Source organism: Hypanus sabinus, chromosome 2 (assembly GCF_030144855.1).
Source record: "Hypanus sabinus isolate sHypSab1 chromosome 2, sHypSab1.hap1, whole genome shotgun sequence".
NCBI classification, from domain to species: domain Eukaryota; kingdom Metazoa; phylum Chordata; class Chondrichthyes; order Myliobatiformes; family Dasyatidae; genus Hypanus; species Hypanus sabinus.
The window spans coordinates 28,605,754-28,627,686 of record NC_082707.1 but is presented as its reverse complement, the minus strand read 5'-3'; the positions used below and the strand labels follow the sequence as shown (position 1 = coordinate 28,627,686).

Here is a 21,933-nt window from a genome sequence, read left to right as displayed (position 1 = left end):
TCATAAAAATAATGCTTGCTCAGCAGTCTTCTTCATAAGAAACGGAATTTGTGAAGTGAAACACTTTGTAGTTATAGCAGAAACTGAGACACATGAGAACAGGCTGAAAAAACGGAGGCAATGAAAGCTGCGTTCGCACGCGCCCGACTGATCCGGCCCGCATGAAGCTGCATTTTGCCCAATCCGGCCCGTGGCCTAAAATGAGTTTGACACCCCTGTTGTACAGGATTCTTTAAAGGCGTATCTTGCAGGTTGAGTTGATGGAAAGGAAGGCAAATGCTATGATAGCATTCATTGCAAGAGGTCTAGAGTATATCGTGGCTATAAAAAGTACTCACCTGCCTTGGAAGCCTTCATGTTTTATTGTGTTACAACATTGAATCACAGTGGATGTAATTTGGCTTTTTGACACTGATCAACAGAAAAAGACGCTGTCATGTCAAAGTGAAAACAGATCTCTACAAACTAATCTAAATTAATCACAAATATAAAATACAAAATACAGTCATTGATTGCATAAGTATTCACCCCTCTCAAGTCAGCATATAGTAGATGCACCTTTAGCAGCAATTACAGCCTTGAGTCTGTGTGGATAAGTCTCTATCAGCTTTGCTCATTTGGACACTGAATTTTTTCCCCATTCTTCTTTATAAAACTGCTCATGCTCTGTCAGATTGCATGGGGGTCATGAGTGAACAACTCTTTTCAGGTCCAGCCACAAATTGGGATTCAGGTCTGGACTCCGACAGCCACTGCATGGTATTAACCTTGTTGTTTTTAAGCCATTCTGTGTAGCTTTGGCTTTATGTCTTGATGGAACACAAATCTTCTCCCAAGTCACAGTTCTCTTGCCAAACTGCATTAGGTTTTTCTTCAGGATTTCCCTGTATATTACTGCATTCATTTTACCCTCTACCTTCACAAGTCTTCCAGTGCCTGCTGCAGTGAAGCCACCCTGCAGCATGATGCAGCCAACACCATGCTTCACAATAGGGATGGTGTGTTTTTGATAGTGTGCAGTGTTTGGCTTATGCCTAGTTTTGCATTTCGTCTGATGGCCAAGAAGCTCAGTTTTATTTTCTTCAGACCTTTAACCTTCTTCCAGCTGACTTCAGTCTCCCACATGCCTTCTGGCAAACTCTAGCTGAGCTTTCTTGAGAGTTTGTTTTCAACAGTGCCTTTCTCTTTGCCATTCTCTGAAAAAGCTGTGACTAGTGAAGCATCTGGGCAACAGTTGTTTGTGCAGTCTCTCCCATCTCAGCCACTGAAGCTTGTAACTCTTCCAGAGTTGTCATAGGACTCTTGGTGGCCTCTCTCACTAGTCTCCTTCTTGCAAGGTACTCAAGTTTTTGAGGACAGCCTGCTCTTAGCAGATTTACAGCTGTGCCATTTCCTGATGAGTGACTTAACTGTCCTCTAAGGGATATTCAGTGACTTGGAAATTTTCTTACATGCATCTCCTGACTTGTGCTTTTCAATAACCTCTTCACGGAGTAGCTTGGAGTATTCTTGTGTCTTCATGGTGTAGTTTTTGCCAGGATACTGACTCACCAGCAGTTGGACCTTCCAGAGACAGATGTATTTTTACTACAATCATTTGAAACACCTTGATTGCAGACGGTGAGCTCCATTTAACTAATTATGTGACTTCTACAACCAACTGGCTGCACATTGATGATTTGTGATGGGGGAGTGAATACTTATGGTCATGCACTTTTTGTTTTATATTTATAATTAATTTAGATCACTTTGTAAAGACCTGGTTTCACTTTGACAAGAAAGAGTCTTTTTCCATTGATCAGTGTAAAAAAAGCCAAATTAAATCCACTGTGATTCAATGTTGTGAAACAATGAAACATAAAAACATCTGGGGGAGGGGTGTGAATACCTTTTGTAGGCACTATATAAGCAAAGGTGTAATGCTGTGATTTTATAGGGAACGTCAGACCACTTTGAGTATTTTAAGCAGTTCTGAGCCACTCAACTAAGACGTCCTGCCATCAGAGAGGGTCCAAAAGGAGATTCATGAGAATGATCCTTGGAATGAAACATATGAGGAGCACTTGATGGTTCTGAGCCTGTACAACTTGAAGTTTTGCAGAATTGGGGGGGGGATCTCATTGAAACTTATCGAATATTGAAAGGCCGAGATAAGAGGGGATGATGTTTCCTTTGGTGAGGGGGTCTAGGACCAGAGAGCACAGCCTCAGAATAGAGGTATGTCCATTTAACACAGAGTTGAGGAGAAATTTCTTAAGCTAGGATTAGTGAATCTGTGGAATTCATTGCCACAGATGGCTCTGGAGGTCAAGTCATTGGGTGTACTTAAAGTGGAGGTTGACAGGTTCTTGATTGGTTAGGTGTCAACGATTAAGGAGAGAAGGCAGGAGAATGGAGTTCAGAGGTATAATAAATCAGCCATGATGGAATGGCAGAGTAGACTCAATGAGCTAAATGGCCTAATCATGCTCCAATGTCTTATGGTCTTACTAACAGCTTTTGAAAGCTGTTTGATCATCTTTGCTGATGCTACAAGAGAAAATTATTTATCTAGTTAACTGTATTAGAATCCATGAAAACACATTCATGTCATGAACTATTCACAATCAAATTTCCATTTTTTCAATTTTTTGTATTAAAAATTATTTTTTGGAAGGAACAAATTATAAAGCACGCGTTAATTTCTCTCCCTATTACTCAACATAATTCTCTCCGAAAGGTTCATATGGAAATTACCCAAACACATACCTGAATGGCATAAGCAGCTGAGTCCTGAGCTCGAACGTTATCTGCATAAGCAAGGAATGCTCTTGTCAGCTCTACCAGCAAATAATGGGCAAAACTGGGGTCCTCCACACCAGCCTGTCAGAGAAATCATTACAAAACTAATTTAATAATGGCAAATTATTCTTTTAATATTCAACTAACATTATTTAATCTATAGAAATTCACTTAACTTTTAACAAAATCATCAGTAATTCACTATATTTTTAAAAAGAATTCAGCAGCAGTCAGAAGCTGACTTTAAAATAATCTCAATTCAAGCTGTTCAGCCCCTTATGCTGATAAATGTTCAAACGTACCTGAGAATTGAATCTTAACAACGTATAACCTGGATTTCTTCTGTTTATAAAATGAAATTTACAATATAAGTATTATCAACCAATATTTTTTGCCCTTCTAAGGATTTCTCGATTAAAACCTCAACCAGCTTTACATTTCTAACTGCATAAATGAATTTGCACTGGTGTTAAATTTCATGCAAAATACATCTACCAGTATGCCTCTTCATAACTGTTACTATTCGTGTCATTATTTTTTACTCTTATAGGATTTGTGCCATTTGCAGACTTTAAAAAGGTCCCCTGTAAGGTGAAGTTCAAGCCCAGATGATTGAACTATTTGCTGCTCTTTTCTTACAAGTTATTAGCTGCACCTTAATTAACTAACAAATTATTAGCTGCAATAACACTTAGGAAAGCTTTCCATTACCAACTTCTTTGACTTTAAAAAAACTTTTTAAAGAGTACTCAGGCTCTCACATTCCTTTAAAAACCTATCAATCAAACGGACAAGCAGTTCACCACATATTATTGAGTTATATAGCAGAACAGCTCATCATGTCTATGCCTATGTATATGTAGTAACTCTGTTTTCCAATCCCACCCTTCAGCACAATATCTGTTGTCTACTGTACCACAGTGATTCAGGTGACGCAGATGCTAGTTAAATGTTGTGGGAGTACCTGCCTCCAACAGTTTCTCAGGCAGTGCTTTCCAGATTGCAACTATCAACCGAGTGAAAATGCTCTTCCTCAGATCTTCCCTGAACCTTTTATTCCTCACCTTAAATTTATACGTTCTCTCCGTTTCAACTCTTCTGCCATGGCAAAAAGTTCTCACTAACTACTTTCTATTTCTCAATTTTGTATGCCTCTATGAAGTTCCCCCTTCAACTTCATGTGCTCCAGTGAAAACAAGCCAGTCACTCTTCATAAGTAAAACATTCCAGCTGAAGCAACATCCCAGAGAACCTCTTCTACAGTCAAATTATTTCAATTCATTTTCTCAGATGAATTTAACTGTGATTAAATGTTTTCTTCCTATACATAAGGTTCAATATAGATTAAATTAAAACTCCAGAGTCACTATGCAGCACTGTTACTTGCTGACCCAAAAATTCTGCCCATGTTATTCTACCTCTTGAAACTAACGACAGCAAAGGTACCTGATTCCTGCTTACACCATCCTCTCCACAGCTGTACAACCACACAGGCAATGGGCAGAAAGACCTCATGCCAACACTAATATATAAAGAAGTAAAATTGGAAGGGATATGAAAGGAAGAGCAACAGAAAAAATCAGAACAAACTAAATAATGATTGCATACATAGTGGCAACTCTCATTGATTAAATCTTGGCATTTATTTCAGTAACACAGCAGTCTACAAAAGGAAGAAAACAGGTATCATGGGTTGGGCAGAGAGAAGGAAAGCAGAGAAAGAAAGGCAGAAAGATGCTTGGAGGGCAAACAGTGTCGGAAAAAATGAATAACCAAACTTCCTGGAAAAAAAATGTAAACTTATAGACTGGCACAACAGATAAAAGATTCATTTAAAACTTAAGCATTATTGAAGCTATCACTATGTCGTAGCTGTTCAGTTGTCATTAATTCATTGACAACATTCTATTGCTCTAAAAGGTGTAATTACGTAATTCATTTTACTAATTGAGGCTTCATGGAAAAAAAGTTAACGTGAAAGACAATGAAAAGTCAAATATCTTACCACAAATGTAGAGCTTTTGCCTTCTGTGTTACTTGTCATGAGGTCCAATCGCCCAGGATCTATTGCTCCCAACTCACCAAGGCATTCTCCACACAGGAGTCTAGCCTGGGCATTTGCATCCTGACAACCCTTCAGAAGCACCATCACTAACTGAGAGATAATGGGCTCGACTGTCTCACTGTCTGTGGCAAGCTTTACCAATTGCTCCTAGAAACCACAATAAATGGATCACATAGTAATATTCCTCAGCATTAGTTTCAACTAAAATGATTTCTTCTTGATATTGAGGCATTATTACAACTCCTTAAGGTAGATAAATCCCCAAGGCCTGACCACGTGTGTCCCTGGACTTTGTAGGAGGCTGGAGCGTAAATCACAGAGGCCCATATGGAGATATGTGCTTCATCATTAGACACTGGTGAAGTTCCCAAAACTGGGAAGTGGCTAATGTTGTTCCATTCTATAAAAAGGGTAGCAAGGACAAGCCAGAGAACTATAGGCCAGTCAGCCTGACAACAGTAGTGGTTGCTGTTACTGGAGGGAATTCAGAAGGACAGGATCTACCAGCATCTGAATAGACAAATGTCTAACTAAGGGGAGTCAGCAGGGTTTTGGCATGGACAGTCATGCTTGATGAACCTTTTATTCTCCTGTGTTCCAGGGAATAAAGATCCAAATGGCCGAATTGTCCAATAGCTATTGGTAGTTATTCATAACACGTCAAGAGTACATCAAGACTTGTTTATAGGTTGCATGTATCACTATAACCATATTAAGTTATTCTGGCACAATAATATTGAACTTGTCATGTTTTCAATAAATTGATAAGGAATCAGCATTGTGTACCTGTTTCTTGTATAAAGTATCCTTCAAACTAGTCAGTGCATGTATGCGAACATCTACATTCTCATGCTGAACAGCTCGCATAGATAACTGTAGTTCAGTTTGCAAATCTGTGCTTTTAGATGTTTCCTACAAGGCAAGGCACATATTTATGAAACAGATGTTAGCTCAAGCTAACCAAATAAATGTGTAATTACCATTCTAACAGCTGATAAAGGATATCTAGATTATTTTTAAATCATATTCATTAAAAACAAAAGCTTCACTGGAAGATTCCAGGCAACATCACGAAAGAGGATGCTGAAAGCCTGATGAAAATAAGGTGGGAGAGAATGATCTGATGTGGGTTAGTGACCACAAAATTAAATTTGATGATTTGCAATTTCTTTCTAGAGCAAACAAAAGGAGGCAGCTGACAACAAATTTCAAGCTCCTGACAACAATTTGACTGAAATTTTAATACAAAGAAAAATTAGTTCTCAGCACACTGATAAGGCTCACCTTTCTGTAATCTTGCAGCACTTTCTGGATCTCAGTAAAATCGGGGTGTTCTGGCAAAAAGTAAATCTCATGCAGAAAATCTTTTACTTCAGTTCTGAAAGACCAAGAAGTTGAAACTTATCGACACATATTGATCTGCAGTTTCTTTTGTGGGCAATGGATTGTATAACACATGGAGAGATTATGCTAATCTAGCCCCAAAAATTAATCTCATCTGTTTCTGAGGTGAATTAACAAATTGTACACTATATCCATGAAGAAACTCCAATAACACTTCATTTTAAGGTGGGTCATTTCAAGGTTAAATAAAGGACTGAAGTAGATAGAAATGAAATGTTGTAAAAGGGTGCAAAGGCAGCTATAAATCCATATGCCCCCTAAGTCAATAGAAAAATGGAACCAACAATCCCATCCAAAAGTGCAGATTGCTAACTTTCCTAAACAGACAAATCTATGAAATTCAATCCTATAAACAGATCTTCTATCCAGCTCCATAAATATCACAACATGGATGCCAATAGCATTTCAAATGCTGCGATTGATTTGGATGCAAAAACAGGCACCAATGTGCCAATTATTCAAACCAATCAAGTTTGCTGACTTTCTGAAATCCAGATTGGTATCATGCACCGTTTCGGTCTAATCTGCTGGATTTGTTGTCTCCTCAAAGACATCAAATTAATTTCACAAGTCTGATCTTAAAGTTCCTTTTTCTGTTTAAACAACTCTTTTGTCAACCCTACTATGACTGAAATCTGAATTGCACCTGAACTCAATCTGTAAGTTCCATCCTACATTATGTCACTGTAGTCTAAATTTCACCAATCTCCATGGCAATCACAATTATTTTCCCTTCTCATAAAGTATTAATTTAAAAAGTCACTCATATTTAATATTCCCTTCATTGCCTCAGTCCATAATATCTCAGCAACATCTTTTAATCCTAAATCACAATTACAATCTCTACTCTTAACTTCTGTTCACAGAGTCTTGGCTCCTCATTATGTTCTACTGTTATGCAGCCCCTTCACAAACCAGGTCTCAAAATTTGGAACCACCCACTTCCTATTACATTGCAAAACTCCTGTGTTCAACTTTGCCTTTAGTATGCATTTATAATTAGTTTCCACTCAAGAATGAAGAACTGTGGTTTTTGTTACATTGAACACAGTGAATATATTTCATGCTTTTGTTTTTATTTGCACTTCAGCTACACAAACGAGAATACTTACACCTGTGTGCATGTTCCTTTATAATATTCAATTTTGAACGTACATGAATGCATTAGTAACAAAGATTACAATGATTTGACACCAACATTAATTTACCTGTTCTCAACAATAAGGTAGTGAAATATTCCAGCTGTCACTTTTGGCTGAATGGACATTAGAGGCAAAAGAGCTACAATGACTTGACTGAGAAGGGCCCCCAGATAACTGGGTTCCAGGCAACGCACAAAGCAATCCCACGCCCTGTAATCAATAGACATTTAACATTTAGTCATTTAATTGCATTGTCAATCAAATATTAAAAAGGAGAAAATGAGTTATGTAAAAACAGTCAAAATATAATGCAACAATTATGAAGTCACTGTGGGAAATAGTTCTTCAGCTCACTGAGCATGAACTGAAGATCAAATAACCATTCTGCGCCAATACCACTTTATTCTGTTTTCTATCAACTCAAGAAATAAAACTTACATTGAGTAATACTTATAACTTTTAATACAAGTAACATTAAAGGCATAAAGCAGATTTTTCCAGAATAATTTCAACCTTTCACAGACACAGTGTTAGCAAAATGATTAAAATTGCCAGAATATAGGAAAATAGAAAGAAATATTTAAGATTGATAATCATTTGTTTTCTACCTTTGACTGAGCAAAATGCAAACAAGGAAATGAGAATCTGGCTGACATTACTCTCACAGCTTCAATAGCAATCCCACACATTAAGATATTTATATACTCTTGTGGGAAATTCTTGACTTTATAATTTAGAAAGAATATGCTCATTTAATAATTTCTAAAAGGGGCAAAAGTCATTGTGATAATATACAAATTTATATTGGTTTTATTCCTTAAACATGCCCTTCTAAATATTTAACTACCATCCAAAACATTAACATTAATTACTTATTACAAATTACCAGGTTGTGTTCTTGTCCTTGGCTCATTTATTGATTGATACATAAATAAGCCTTCAGTTATGGCATACAGCTGTCTTTTAACGTGAAAGTTGGAAGATGATTAATCTTTCATTGCTTGTTGTTTTCTGCTGTCCATTAAGATAGTACAATCTCGAGCAGCACAGAATCCAGGATGGAAAACCCCATTCTACAACACCACCGCCATTGTCTAATGAGGCAAATTTCAATTTCTCTGGCCATCAAGCCATGTATTGACCCTCTTTCACATTTATTTTGCTAGCTTACTTCTTCAACAATTGGTTTGTAATTTTAATATTCCACCAAGTAAATTCAAACGTGGGGAATAATTGCATTCAAATCTGCCTTCTGGCTGTAGTAATATAAATAATTTATTTTAGCTGAGGGAAGTACCACAAACAAAGAATTTTTTGAGCATGCCAACAAAGATGTTATATTTACAGAACTCTGTTTCCTAATATAATATATTCCATCCACCTTGCATACATTTAGTGCATGGCATGCCACAAACTTCTACAAAACCACTAAGTATAATTAAACTTTCATTAAGTCAATATGCAAGTAATTCGCCATAACATTGCCTTTGGGAGCAGCATCTTTATTTTATGTAGTATCACACCAATAGATTACAATTCTCTGCATAGTATAGTAATCAGCAGATAAATAATAAGTGTAGGTAGGCCTAGGTTATGACAGAGTTCCAATTCCAAGAACCTAAACTGTTACTAAGTCAGAAGTGAACAAAAACTATGTGGAAGAGGATGAAAGAAACAGAGCAAGCAGGCACCAGAAAAGTAGTTGCCAGGCAGGTTGTTGCAGCTGAGAGGAGAGGGGTGAGGAGAGATGCACACAGAAATGCCCCATTCCCACATGGCAGAAGATGCCTGCAGCCCCACAGCAGCCAGCAAATCCATCCCTATCCATATTTCTGGTCTACTAATGCTCATTCCTATGTACAGGATGCCCATAAGACAAGTGTTCACAGCCTGAGGGGTACCTGTAATTCATCTGAAGTCAACGATAAACATAGAGTATAGATTTCAACAATGACTGAGGATTGCTGACAAAATATTCTTTTACATACTTTCCAATAAAGAGTATACATTCAAAGGACTTTGAAAGAAGCATTTCCGTAAGTAGTATGATCAAAGGAAGTAATTCATTAAGAAGGGTTTTCTCTTAAAAATTTAGGTCTTCAATAAATTTTCACATTGCATTGCCAATCATTCAAAGTAAAAGTGAAATTTCAAAACACACCTGCAGCATAACTCGGGAAATTCGTCTTTGTATCGTAGGCCTGTCCTCAGGGTGGTCATCATCTTCACCCGGACAGAACTGATGTGTTTCGATCCCATCAGTTTCATTAATGATATTAAACTATTCATGGCCTATGAAGAATGACAGCATTAATAGCTGATTTGGGAAAATTTCCTGAATGGTTAACAAAAATCTCTATCAACTATTAACTAATTTTCTTACCATCTTTTTATCATTCATTCCAACACTGGAACTCAGTAACAGCATGTTAAAAAAGGCCAAAATCCCCAATAGTTTCGGCTGCAAATAGTCCGCCTAGAAAAAAGAACTTAAGAAAATTAAAATTCTATTTAATAAGTTAGTATTCTCATGTGAATTCCAATAGAATCCAATTATGTTTCAAGCCTATATACAAAATGTAGCTAATAATTATTTGTTAATTTTACTACATATTGTATATTTTTCATTCCAAACATGAACAAATGAACCAGTTTTATCACGTGGCTCCTTTGCACTATATGTTAGATCGTCTACTCCAATTAGAGTTGTACTCTGTCTTATGGCCCAGTTGCAATTTGCATGCTGGATCTAGCTTCTAACTCCTTCCAAATTGGGTGGCAGGACTGTCCAAAAACATTCTTCAGAAATCAAAACAGAAACTCCCATTCTTCTCTTCCTTTCACTCTAAGAATATCCCAATGATGTTACAATAGGTTATGACAAGTCTCTCAATATCATCACTGCCCACATCTATAAATAAAGTTGCAGATTTAGTCATGAATTTTAAATACCCTGTGATTACAATTTTTAGCTATATTTCTATTATTGTCACTATATCATGTTTTTTGCTTGTTGCTTATTTGCTGGCACACCACATTTTGCATGTTTGCATATATCCATCATAAACCCCTCACTGTATTAATCACTATCTTCCTATGGTTTACTCACGAGGACCACCACAACGGCTGTGAAGGTGAAGGAAGAATGTAGCAGAAGAGGGCCCCCAATCGCCTTGGTCTCCATGCCATTAGATTCTGGCCCTTTCTCTGTCAATGACCATGTGGTGAATGCTTGTGCATCAGTCTCCCCACATTAAATGACCTCATGCACAGACATTTCTTCTGGTCTGGTAATCTGATTGACCAACTTGGACAAAGCCCCGAGGTGATCAGGAAGTGGTGACAAGACCAGCAAAGTGAAGCCTGGGAGCTCCCATCCACAACCTGGCACACAGGCAGTGGGTGTTAGATATAGTCATCTTGCCCTTGGACTGAAGCAGACAGAGCTTTTCAGCAGCTGCACCCATGACTGAGCAGCCCTATTTGGGACGTGCTCTGCTCATCCCAGATGGGGAAGGGGCAGAAAAGGTACCCTAAAAGTAGCCTGTCTCCTCACTCCTGACTGGATTACCGCATCCAGTGAGATCACCAAACTGTGGTTTAAAACAAAAGCAAATTAATTTTGTAGCCCGGAATATGTGGACACTTATGGGCAGCGAAACCAGCAATCATCCTGTAAAATGTTCTGCCATCATCTCAAGAGAGCTGAGAAGTTTCCAAACTGCCTTTCCTCTGAAACAGGATTGGCCAAGAAAGGACAATTGAAGGAGGAGAAGAATGGATACACCATTTTCTGGAAGGGGAAATCAGCAGATGAATCCAGAATCCAGAATTGCATTCGCCATAAAGAACAGCATCATCAGTCACCTCTCTGATTTGCCAGTTGGCATTAATGAACACCTCATAACCATGTAACTTAAGCTTGCTAACAACCAAATGGCTACACCTGTGAGTGGCTACGCTCCAACCCTAGACACACCAGACGATGTTAAGGAGACCTTCTACACTGACCTAGACCGCATAGTACCAGATATTCCAAAGGAAGATTTTTTCTTGGAGACTTCAATGCTAGAGTTGGCAGGGGCAGCAATTCCTGGAAAGGCACAATTGGGAAGGAAGGTGTTGCCAACATCAGCTCCAGAATACAAGAGCCGTGATCAGTGCTGCTGATGGCTGGACAGACCATAGGCTTGTTCACTCACAAATGACCAACAAAATCATGTGGAAGAATAGAGTGCAAAAGAAACTGAGCTGTCCCAGGTTCAACATCGAAAGCCCAAAAGACACAACGAAGGTACAACATCTCCAGGCTGCTCTTTCTGAAAGACTCTCAAAGCAGTATCCAGAGGACATTGAAGCTCACTGAGCCACAATGAAGACCACCATTCTTGATACAGGCTGTCCCCGAGTTACGAACGTCCGACTTATGGACAACTTGTACTAACGAACCAAGGAAGGAGAACACTGTCTGCCATTTTAAGTCGTTGCCGTTGACACTGTGTTGATTGTTTAACTTTGTATTTGGCTTAAATTTTTCTTAGTAAGATTCATCCTGACCCCGCTGCCACCCCCCCCCCCCCCCACCATTCTGGTCGGCTGGTGGAGCAGTCATATCAGCACTGGGCTGGAGAACGGAGGTTCCCAAGTTCGATTTAGTGACAGACCACTCCGCTCCCGTGTTGGGTTGATGTCGATCCAGTGACTCCCGTACCATCTCTGCCAGGTTGATACCGAGCTCGCAACTTGACCTTGTAAAAAAACAGTGCCACCTCCAGTTTAAATTCCCACGCGGAATATTGTGGAGGATCAAATACTCAAACCCAGCACAGCCCCCACTTGTCCCATTTAACCTGTCTCATTGCAGTGCAGTTTAACTCCTGGGGAATTCAGTGCTGTGGTCCTTAGGACCCAGCGGTCCTCAGGAGCTGGTGCAGGTCGGGACCCGCCACCCACAGTGTTTCTGTTCCATTGACGGGAAGCAATCACGATTGAAAATAAAGTGGAAATAATAAAGCATTTGGAAAGAGGTGAAATGTCACTGGTCATTGGAAAAGCATTAGGCTACAGTCGGTCAACAATCGGAACAATTTTAAAGGATAACGAATAAAGTGAGAATAATGGAACATGTGAAAGGCCCTGCCCCAATGAAAGCAACAATTATTACTAAGCAACACAGTGGTTTAATTATTGGAATATATACGTTTCTTAAGTGTTTTATATGCATAGAAGGGAAAAATATATATTATTATATATACTAAGACAAATGTTTGACTGACGCTAAATAATACCAGATGTACTTGTTCCGACTTACGTACAAATCCGACTTAAGAGGCGGACTCAGGAACGGAACTCGTACGTAACCCGGGGACTGCCTGTACTTGTGAAAACATCAATGGATACAAGACCAAGAAAAACAAAGATTGGTTTGATGAAAATAACAATGAAATAGAAGAGCTAATCAACAACAAAAGGAAAGCTTTCTGTGCCTGGCAAAAAGACATCAACTGCAAGGCAAAAAGAGAAGCCCACTCCAAAGCTTAGGCTGTAGTAAGGGAAATAAAAATCAGTGGTGAACTGAGAAGGCCCTAAAAATACAGCAGCTTGCTGACTCTGGTGATATCAGGGGTTTCTTTATTGCCACCAAGACACTGTATGACCCAAACTATTGTGGCCTAAACCCTCTTCAATCCAAAGATGGACAATGGTTGCTAAAGGACAATGATGCTATCAGTTCTCGATGGAAGGAACACTTTCAGGAGCTACTTAATCGTAACACCACTGGTGACATTGAATTCATCAACCACCCCCACAACGACCCATGAAGGAGATGAGTATGGCTCTTAGTATCAAGGAGGTGTCTGAGTCTCAGTGTGCCCTCTGTCTAGCTAAAGGAAAATCTAACATGATTATTATAGCACATCAATTGTAGGAGGAAGCCCGAGAGCAAAATCTCCCACTTTATATGATCTTCATAAACCTTACAAAAGCATTTGACTCTCTAAATTGCCCTGCCCTTTGGCAGGTACTGTCCAAAGTCAGGTGCCCTGAGAAATACCTCAAGATTCTGCAGCTCTTACATAATGATATGATGCAACAGTCAACAGCAACAGCGGCTCTGAAACAGAACCTTTTAAGGTTGAGGCCAAGTTCAAACAGGGGTGCAACAGTGCCCCAACCCTATTTGTCATTTTCAATGTAACCATTCTTCACCTCACAGGCCAAGACCTCCCACAAGGAGTTCAGATGGTGGGGGGGGGGGGGGAGGACCTCTTTAATCTTAACAGATTCAAGGCAAAGAGCAAAGTGTCAACTACTTCCATCAAGGAGCTCCAATGTGCAGACAATGACGCCATTGCAGCTCACTCTGAGGAGGATCTGCAGTGCATAATGGATGCTTTTGCCAGAGCGTACAAGCTCCTTGCACTTGATCTAAACATCAAGAAAACCCAAATCCTGCACCAATCTGCACCAGATCAAGCTCCTAAACTTCCACCATCCAAGTTGACAACATCCATCTGAAGAACACTGATCATTTTACACATCTTGGCAGCTTTCTTACTTCAAAGGCCAACATTGACCTTGCAATAAATCACATAATAGGCTGTGCGGGTGGAGCTCTCGCCAGGCTGAAAAAGAGGGTTTTTGAAGATCGGGAGATCAAGACCAACACTAAGCTTCTGGTCTATAAAGCTATTGTCCTCCCCTCCTTGCTATATGGAGTGGAATAATGGACAACATACAGCAGGTACATAAAATCCCTAGAAACTTACTATCAAAGATGCCTCCGTAAGATTCTCATAGTTAACTGGCAGGACAGACATACTAACTCCAGAGTCCTGCTGGAAGCTAACAGTAACTCCACAGCCACAATCAACACCAATTGCAGTGGGTTGGCCACATCATCTGTATGTCCAATTCCCACCTCTCTAAGCTAATTCTGCTCGGCCAACTCAAGGATGCAAAGCACTCTTGGAGGGCAGAAAAAGTGGTTCACAGACAATATCAAGACCCACCTGGTCAGCAGGAGACGCTCATGGAGTGAGTACTGTTTCAGATTCGCTCCATAACCTTTATTTTTAACCTATGATCACCCTTATTTAACTTATTTGTACCTACACCAAAAGATTCTTGCTACTTTCTTGGACTTATCTTTAAGAGTATACTGTGAATTTTTGAAGAAATGAATACAGAAATGGCTCTTAGATCCAAAGGGCGAGAACCTGGGAAGAATTCTAACGGTAACGGAAAGAAAAAGCAGACCGATCCTAAGCGTACTGAATTGACTTATGAAATGTTATTGGAGGTTTTAAATCAAAAATTTGAAGAACAACGACAAATTTTTAAACAAGATATAAAGGCTTTTCAAGATTATATGGATAAGACGGATTCAGTAGTTAACCAGCAGCAAGTTCTAATTGCAACTCTGCAAGAGGATGCTCGGAAGCGAGACTTGATAATTGAAAAACTGCAGCAAAACTTACTTTCGACGATTAAACAGGTGGAAACACTTAAAGCCAAGAGTGTCAACTTTGAGAATCGGTCCAGAAGACAGAACCTGCGCATACTTGGTCTCCCGGAAGGTATTGAACAAGGGGACCCCACAAAGTACTTTGCTCAACTTTTAAAGGATGCATTCCCTTTTCTGTATTCCCAGACAGTCCTCCTTTACTCGATCGCGCTCACAGAATTATGCGTCGATCACCGAGTGCTTCAGCTAAACCACCGGTTGTAATTGTCCGATTTCATTATGTGCATGTTAAAGAGCAACTTATTCATGTGGCTCAGCGTTGAGGGATGGTCAAATTTCAAGATCACAATTTTCGATTAGTAGAAGATTTTAGTCCAGAAGTAATGAAGGCAAGGCTTCTTTTTAAACCTCTGATGTCTGAATGTTTGAGAAAAATCTAAAACCTGCGCTCTTATACCCTGCGAAGCTTAGAATCTCGCCTCCGAATGCTCTACGTCGGGTTTTCCTTTCTACATCTGAAGCGAGAAGCTTTCTGAAGGAGAACTTCCCTACTGCTACGGACACTCATCTCTAATAAATGAGTGATTTTGATCATGTAAGATGGTTTTTATTTCCAAAACCAGATTTTGTTTCTGGCTATTGGTGTAGGTTTACTCTATATTTTATACCCTAGTTAAAGCTTTTTTTTCCAACATACTAATCTTTTTATTTTACTTACTTCAACCACTGTACTTTATCTTTGGTTACTATTATTAATCCTTCAAAGGTGAATTTTTTTTTATTAAGATGGTGGTTTTTTTCTCTAAGATATTTTTGGCTTTTTTTTAATGATTTCGCCATTTTTTTTCTCTCGTCTTCTTCCTATAATGCATCTCTTATCACAGTTTAAATTTTTTTAAATGGTTTGTTTGGGTTTTAACCCGATTTATAAGTTACTAGTGATTATATTCTTTTTGTTTTTTTTATTACCAATTATATTAAGAAATTTGGTTTTAGTATAGTGATTATAATTTCTTTAGAGTTTGGGTGGATTTTTTTTATATCCTTTATATACGGAGTTGTCTTCTGCTGATATGGGGGTAGATTTAGTTTCATCTTTCCCTTTTCCCAGCCTAACCTTGGGTGAGGTGGTCTTTTTCCTCTTGGTGGGGGGTGGGAGGTCTTTTTCTAAATTTTATGTTTCTTTTACCAGTTTTTTTCAGTTTTTTCATTTGGGTTGATTTTGAACTACAAATATGTCCGCGATGTTGTCACTTCCGGGTCTGCTCCTTATTTTTGTTCCTCTTCCGGGTGCATGAGTTTATAATTTGGTTAACCCTTTATATACCAAAGGGTTGATTTTAGAAATATGGCTCAGACCATTAATTTTGTCTCTTGGAATACTAATGGTTTAAACCATCTGATTAAACGGAAAAAGATTTTCAAAGTATTCCAAAGACTTAATGCTATTATTATTTTTGTACAAGAAACTCATGTGAGGAAAGAGGGCAATTATCACTTTTTTAGGTTTTGGAGGGGGCAACAGTATCACTCGAATTCGAATGCCAAAGTAAAGGGAGTTTCAATTTTTACTGACTCCTCTATTGCATTTGTCCAACATGATATCTTTTCAGATCTGAATGGTAGATTTTTGTTAATTAGTGGCTTACTTTTTTAAAAAAAAGGTTGCTATGGTTAATGTTTATGCTCCAAATGTGGATAGTCCTGATTTTTTTAAGTCCTTATTTACGTCTCTACCTAATCTAAATGAATATAAGTTAATAATGGGTGGTGACTTTAATTGTTGTTTAAACCCTTTGATGGACAAATCTATATCTAAGACTTTACCCAGTAAGTCGGCCACTTGTATTAACTCTTTTTTGACTGATAATGGAATTTTTGGTATTTGGAGATTTCGGCATTCTAAGGACAAAGAGTTTTCTTTTTTTTCACGTGTTTATCATTCCTACTCGAGAATTGACTATTTTTTATTGACTCCTGTTTTAATCCATCGGTAATTGGTTGTAATTATGATATTATAGCCATCTGACCATGCTCCATTAAAACTTTCTATTAAATTTATGGATACAGCTTCTAATGCTAGACAATGGCGATTTGATTCTATCTTACTGCAAGATCCAGACTTTATTAAATTTATGAATGAACAGATCGATTTCTTCTTTTCAATTAATTCCACGCATGATATTTCTTGCGGAACACTTTGGGACACTTTTAAAGCACATCCACGTGGACAGATTATCTCTTACTCTGTTGGTCTGAGAAAACGCATTAAGAAGGAAACTCTTTTATTGGTTGATAAAATTAAAGAGATTGACAAGAAATATTCGATCACTCCTAGTAAGGAGCTTTACAAACTAAGGGTTGAACTTCAAATGGAACATAGTTTATTACTTACATCTTCGATTGAAAATCAGTTAATGAAAACTAGATCTGATTTTTATATACATAGTGATAAATCGGGTAAACTGTTAGCTAGTCAATTGAAGAATGCTTTGGTTAAACATCAAATTACTAAGATCCGTCAGCAGAATGGGGATCTGACAGTTAACCATGATGAGATAAATAAATCATTTCAAGATTTTTATACCTCCCTGTATCATTCTGAATTCCCTCAAGATCGTAATACCATGTGTGATTTTCTTGGGAAATTGAATTTTCCAAAATTATCATCAGATGATCTTTCAACATTAGAAACTCCTATTACGGATGCAGAAATTAAAGGGGTTATTTCCTCCATGAATTCTGGGAAAGTACCAGGTCCAGATGGGTATACAGTAGAATTTTTAAAATGTTTTTCCGCTACTCTTTCTCCTTGGTTATTCAGGGTTTTTGAAGAAGCAATTAGATTGGGCAATTTGCCACAATCTTTTTATAGAGCTTCCATTTCTTTAATACTGAAGAAAGATAAAGACCCTACTGACTGTGCATCCTATAGACCAATATCCTTATTGAATGTAGACTCCAAGATCTTTTCCAAGTTACTGGCATCCAGGCTGGAGAAGGTTTTACCCCGAATTATTTTGGAAGATCAAACCAGTTTTATTAAAAATCGCTATTCTTTTTTCAATGTTAGGAGACTATTGAATATTGTTTATACTCCTTCACATAGCACTTCAGAATGTGTTATTTCATTAGATGCGGAGAAAGCATTTGATAGAGTTGAATGGCCATACTTATTTAATGTGCTGGAGAAGTTTAATTTTAGTCCGACATTCATTTCCTGGATTAAACTGATACATCATACTCCAGTAGCCTCGGTGCTTACTAACAAACAAAGATCTCTCTTTTTTCATTTATTTCGGGGCACTAGACAAGGCTGTCCTCTTAGTCCATTATTATTTGATATTGCTTTAGAACCCTTGGCAATTGCTATCAGAGAATCACAGAATATTCTTGGCATTAATTGTGGGACAGATATACATAAGTTATCATTATATGCAGATGATTTATTATTATTTATTTCTAATCCTGGGAAATCCATTCCTGCAGTTTTATCATTGTTGGCTCAATTTACTGATTTTTCTGGGTATAAATTAAATCTTAATAAGAGTGAATTGTTTCCTTTAAATAGACAGGTTCCAATTTATGGAAATTTACCTTTTAAATTAGTTAATTACTCTTTTATTTACTTAGAGATTAAAATCACAGAAAACTATAAAGACTTATTTAAGGTTAATTTTTTACCCTTAATCGATCAGATTAAATGTTTGTTTACTAAGTGGTCACCACTATCTTTATCTCTGATAGGTCAGATTAATGCTATTAAGATGGTTATTTTACCCAAGTTTTTATATATATTTCAAGCGGTACCAATTTTTATTCCGAAATCTTTTTTTGCTAATGTTGATTCAAAAATTTCCTCATATATATGGCAGAATAAAAATCCTAGGTTAGGTAAAATATATTTACAGAAGGCAAGGAAGGAAGGTGGATTGGCATTGCCTAATTTTAGATTTTATTATTGGGCAGTTAATATCCGATATTTGATATGTTGGTTAAAGGATTGGGATATATCTTTTAGCCCTCATTGGCTGAACCTGGAAATTAAATCGGTACAAGGATTTGCACTGGGTTCTATTTTAGGGACTTCTCTTCCCTTTGCTCTTTCTAAATTGCCGAAACGAATTGACAACCCGATAGTTAAACATACTTTACGTATATGGTTTCAATTTCAGAAATTTTTTGGGTTGACTCAGTTTGTTTTAAACATTCCTATTGTATCCAATTTTTTTTTTATCCTTCTATTATAGACCAAGCTTATTCAGCTTGGAAGGCTAAAGGATTACTACGATTTTCCGATTTATTTTTGGATAATTGTTTTATGTCTTTTGAGCAATTATCTAATAAATATAATTTGCTTAGATTTCATTTCTTTAGATATTTACAGATTAGGAATTTCTTAAATACTGTACTTCCTACTTTTCCAAATTTTGTGTCTTCAGGCATTTTGGAGAATTTGTTTGAACTAAGCCCTTTTCAGAAAGGGCTAATATCAAAACTTTACAATATAATTCTGAAGATACGTTCAGAGCCCTTTTATAAAACTAAAAATGATTGGAGAAGAGAACTTAACCTTACTATCCCTATTAAGAATTGGGGTAAAATTCTTCAATTAGTTAATACATCATCTATATGCGCTAAACATTCACTAATACAGTTTAAAGTTGTGCACAGGGCTCATATGACCAAGGATAAATTGGCTCATTTTTATTCCTATATAAATCCTATTTGTGATAGATGTCAGTCTGAGATAGTGTCTTTAACTCATATGTTCTGGTTGTGTCCGCTTTTGAAAAAATATTGGAAAGATATTTTTGATATTATCTCTGCGGTATTGAACATTGATTTACAACCTCATCCTATTACTGCAATTTTTGGTTTACCAATGATGGACTCACTCCATTTATCCTCTTCCGCTTGTCGAATGATTGCATTTCTTACACTAGTGGCTAGAAGATCTATTTTGTTGAATTGGAAAGAAATTAATCCTCCTACTGTATTTCATTGGTTTTCTCAAACTATGTTATGTCTAAATTTAGAAAAAATTAGAAGTGGTGTATTTGATACTTCTATTAAATTTGAAAAGATATGGAGACCATTTATTCAATATTTTCATATGATGTAATATGACCCTGTTCCAGGCCTATTTGATTTTCCAGTTTTGATTTTATATATATTGAGAGGATCGGAGTTGACGACACTGATGATTTTGTATTTTTGTGAGATATTATAAACAGCCCTTTTTTTTCTTTTTCCTTCTTTTTTTCCTTTTTTCTTTTTTTGTTTTTTCCTTATTAATTACTAGATTATTAGATTAGTTTTTTTGCATAATTTTTTTTCTTTTTTTTCTTTTTTCTGTTTTTTTTATTATATATTATGATATACCTAGGTTTGCCTTGTTTATTTGTATACTGTATTGTCTATGATTTGGGAATACCCATTTATATTGTAATCATTGCTTATATATTCTTTCATGTTCAGTTGAAATGCATATGTTTGTAATCCCATTATCTATGTATCAATTTTATTTTGTTGATATTAATAACAATAATAAAAAGATTGAAAAAGAAAGAAAGACCCACCTGAGGAAGTGCAACATCAACCTGAATGGATGGGAGAAATTAGCACAGGGTAGGAAAAGCTGGAGTTGGGCTGTCTATGAGGGGACTGCACAGCTTGCAGAATGCCTTCACCACGCTGCAGACTAAACGGCTTCAACGTCAGGAGAGATTGGGAAAGGCCCAGCCAGCTACATCCGCACCACTTCAATAACCTACACCTGCCAACACTGCAACAGAACTTGTGGATCATGGATCAGCCTCTTCAGCCATCTCAAGGCCCACAAGTGACCAGATCAGCCTCCAGGAGAAGAATCATACTCGACTACGAGTAATCACTGATGATGATGATGATGGTTTATTTCAATCTCTAAAACTACATACTCTCACTTCTTCATGCACTTTGCTTTTCTTTTGGAGTTATAAATGTGAAAGTTCATCTCACTGCCACTGTAGTTTAAACCCTTCCCAATCACACAATTGAACCATTTTATAAAGGCTTTGGTCCCCATCTTGTCAAAATTTGTAATTTATCCCTGCCCCAGAAATACTTCTACCACCCAACAAATCTGAAACATTCCTCCTTGTCTCAAAGCCATACAGTGATCCTTCTTACCTTCCCATTTTCAGTCTTGCTGGTACATGGCTTTGGAAGTAATCCAGAGATCAATACCTTTGGAAGTCCTACATTGTTTCCCCAGCTCTCGAAAATTCGACAATAAGACTTCAATGCCTGTCATTCATGTGGATGTGTATTACAGTCTTTACAAGATGGTATCAGGGCAGCATCACACCCAGCCAAGCTCACTGGGATGGTCACAGAAACTTCTGTCTACACACTAACAAATGAACCTCCTCTAACAACCACTAATTTTTAGTTTTATTCGCCTCTGACAAGGGAGAACTTTTCCTGCAGTCTAGCCCATACTCTTCCAAACTTGAAATAACTCAAGGTATGTCCCATTAATCTCCTTTCCTCCAGAGAAAACAGAACTAGCCTCTCCTCTTCTCATAACTGAAAGTCTATTCCAAATGACACCCAATATTGAGAGTGTTCCTATATTTAAATTTAAAATTGACAGAATAATGACTTGCATTTATAGTATCTTTAATATGGCAAAATACCTCCCAGTTTCTTCATGAGAACAAAATCAAATGAAATTTAACGCCAAGAGATACAGAGGAGTTAAGACCCATGGCAGAACTTTGACAACTGGAGACTGATACTAAAGCAATAAAATTAAAGATGGCTGTTAGATCCAACTTACATCTGTCATCTTTATGCCCAGCAACATTGAGCTCATCAGTGGGGTGGCATGGTAGCTTAACTCCTTAACACCGCCAGGAATTGGAAGATCGGGATTCAATTCCTACCACTGTCTGTAAGGAGTTTGCATGCTGTCCCCGTGATTGCCTGAGCTTCTTCCAGGTACCCCAGTTTCCTCCCATGTTATAAAGTCATAAAGTTTAGTGTTAGTAAGTTGTAGGCATGCTATGTTGGTGCTGGAAGCATGG

At 37.6% G+C, this 21,933-nt stretch overlaps 1 protein-coding gene across 2 annotated transcripts in view; it reads right to left on the bottom strand.

The window, feature by feature from the left end:
• Window positions 1–21,933, bottom strand: part of atr (ATR serine/threonine kinase) — a 140,425-nt gene that overhangs the window by 61,519 nt on the left and 56,973 nt on the right. For both annotated transcript variants that reach the window (XM_059993514.1, XM_059993520.1), the window contains 7 exons: window positions 9,776–9,868; window positions 9,554–9,684; window positions 7,459–7,602; window positions 6,131–6,224; window positions 5,633–5,758; window positions 4,787–4,993; window positions 2,749–2,862 (listed from right to left, as the gene is read on the bottom strand). In XM_059993514.1, the coding sequence (XP_059849497.1) occupies window positions 2,749–2,862; window positions 4,787–4,993; window positions 5,633–5,758; window positions 6,131–6,224; window positions 7,459–7,602; window positions 9,554–9,684; window positions 9,776–9,868 (909 nt within the window). The remainder of the gene's footprint in view (window positions 1–2,748; window positions 2,863–4,786; window positions 4,994–5,632; window positions 5,759–6,130; window positions 6,225–7,458; window positions 7,603–9,553; window positions 9,685–9,775; window positions 9,869–21,933) is intronic.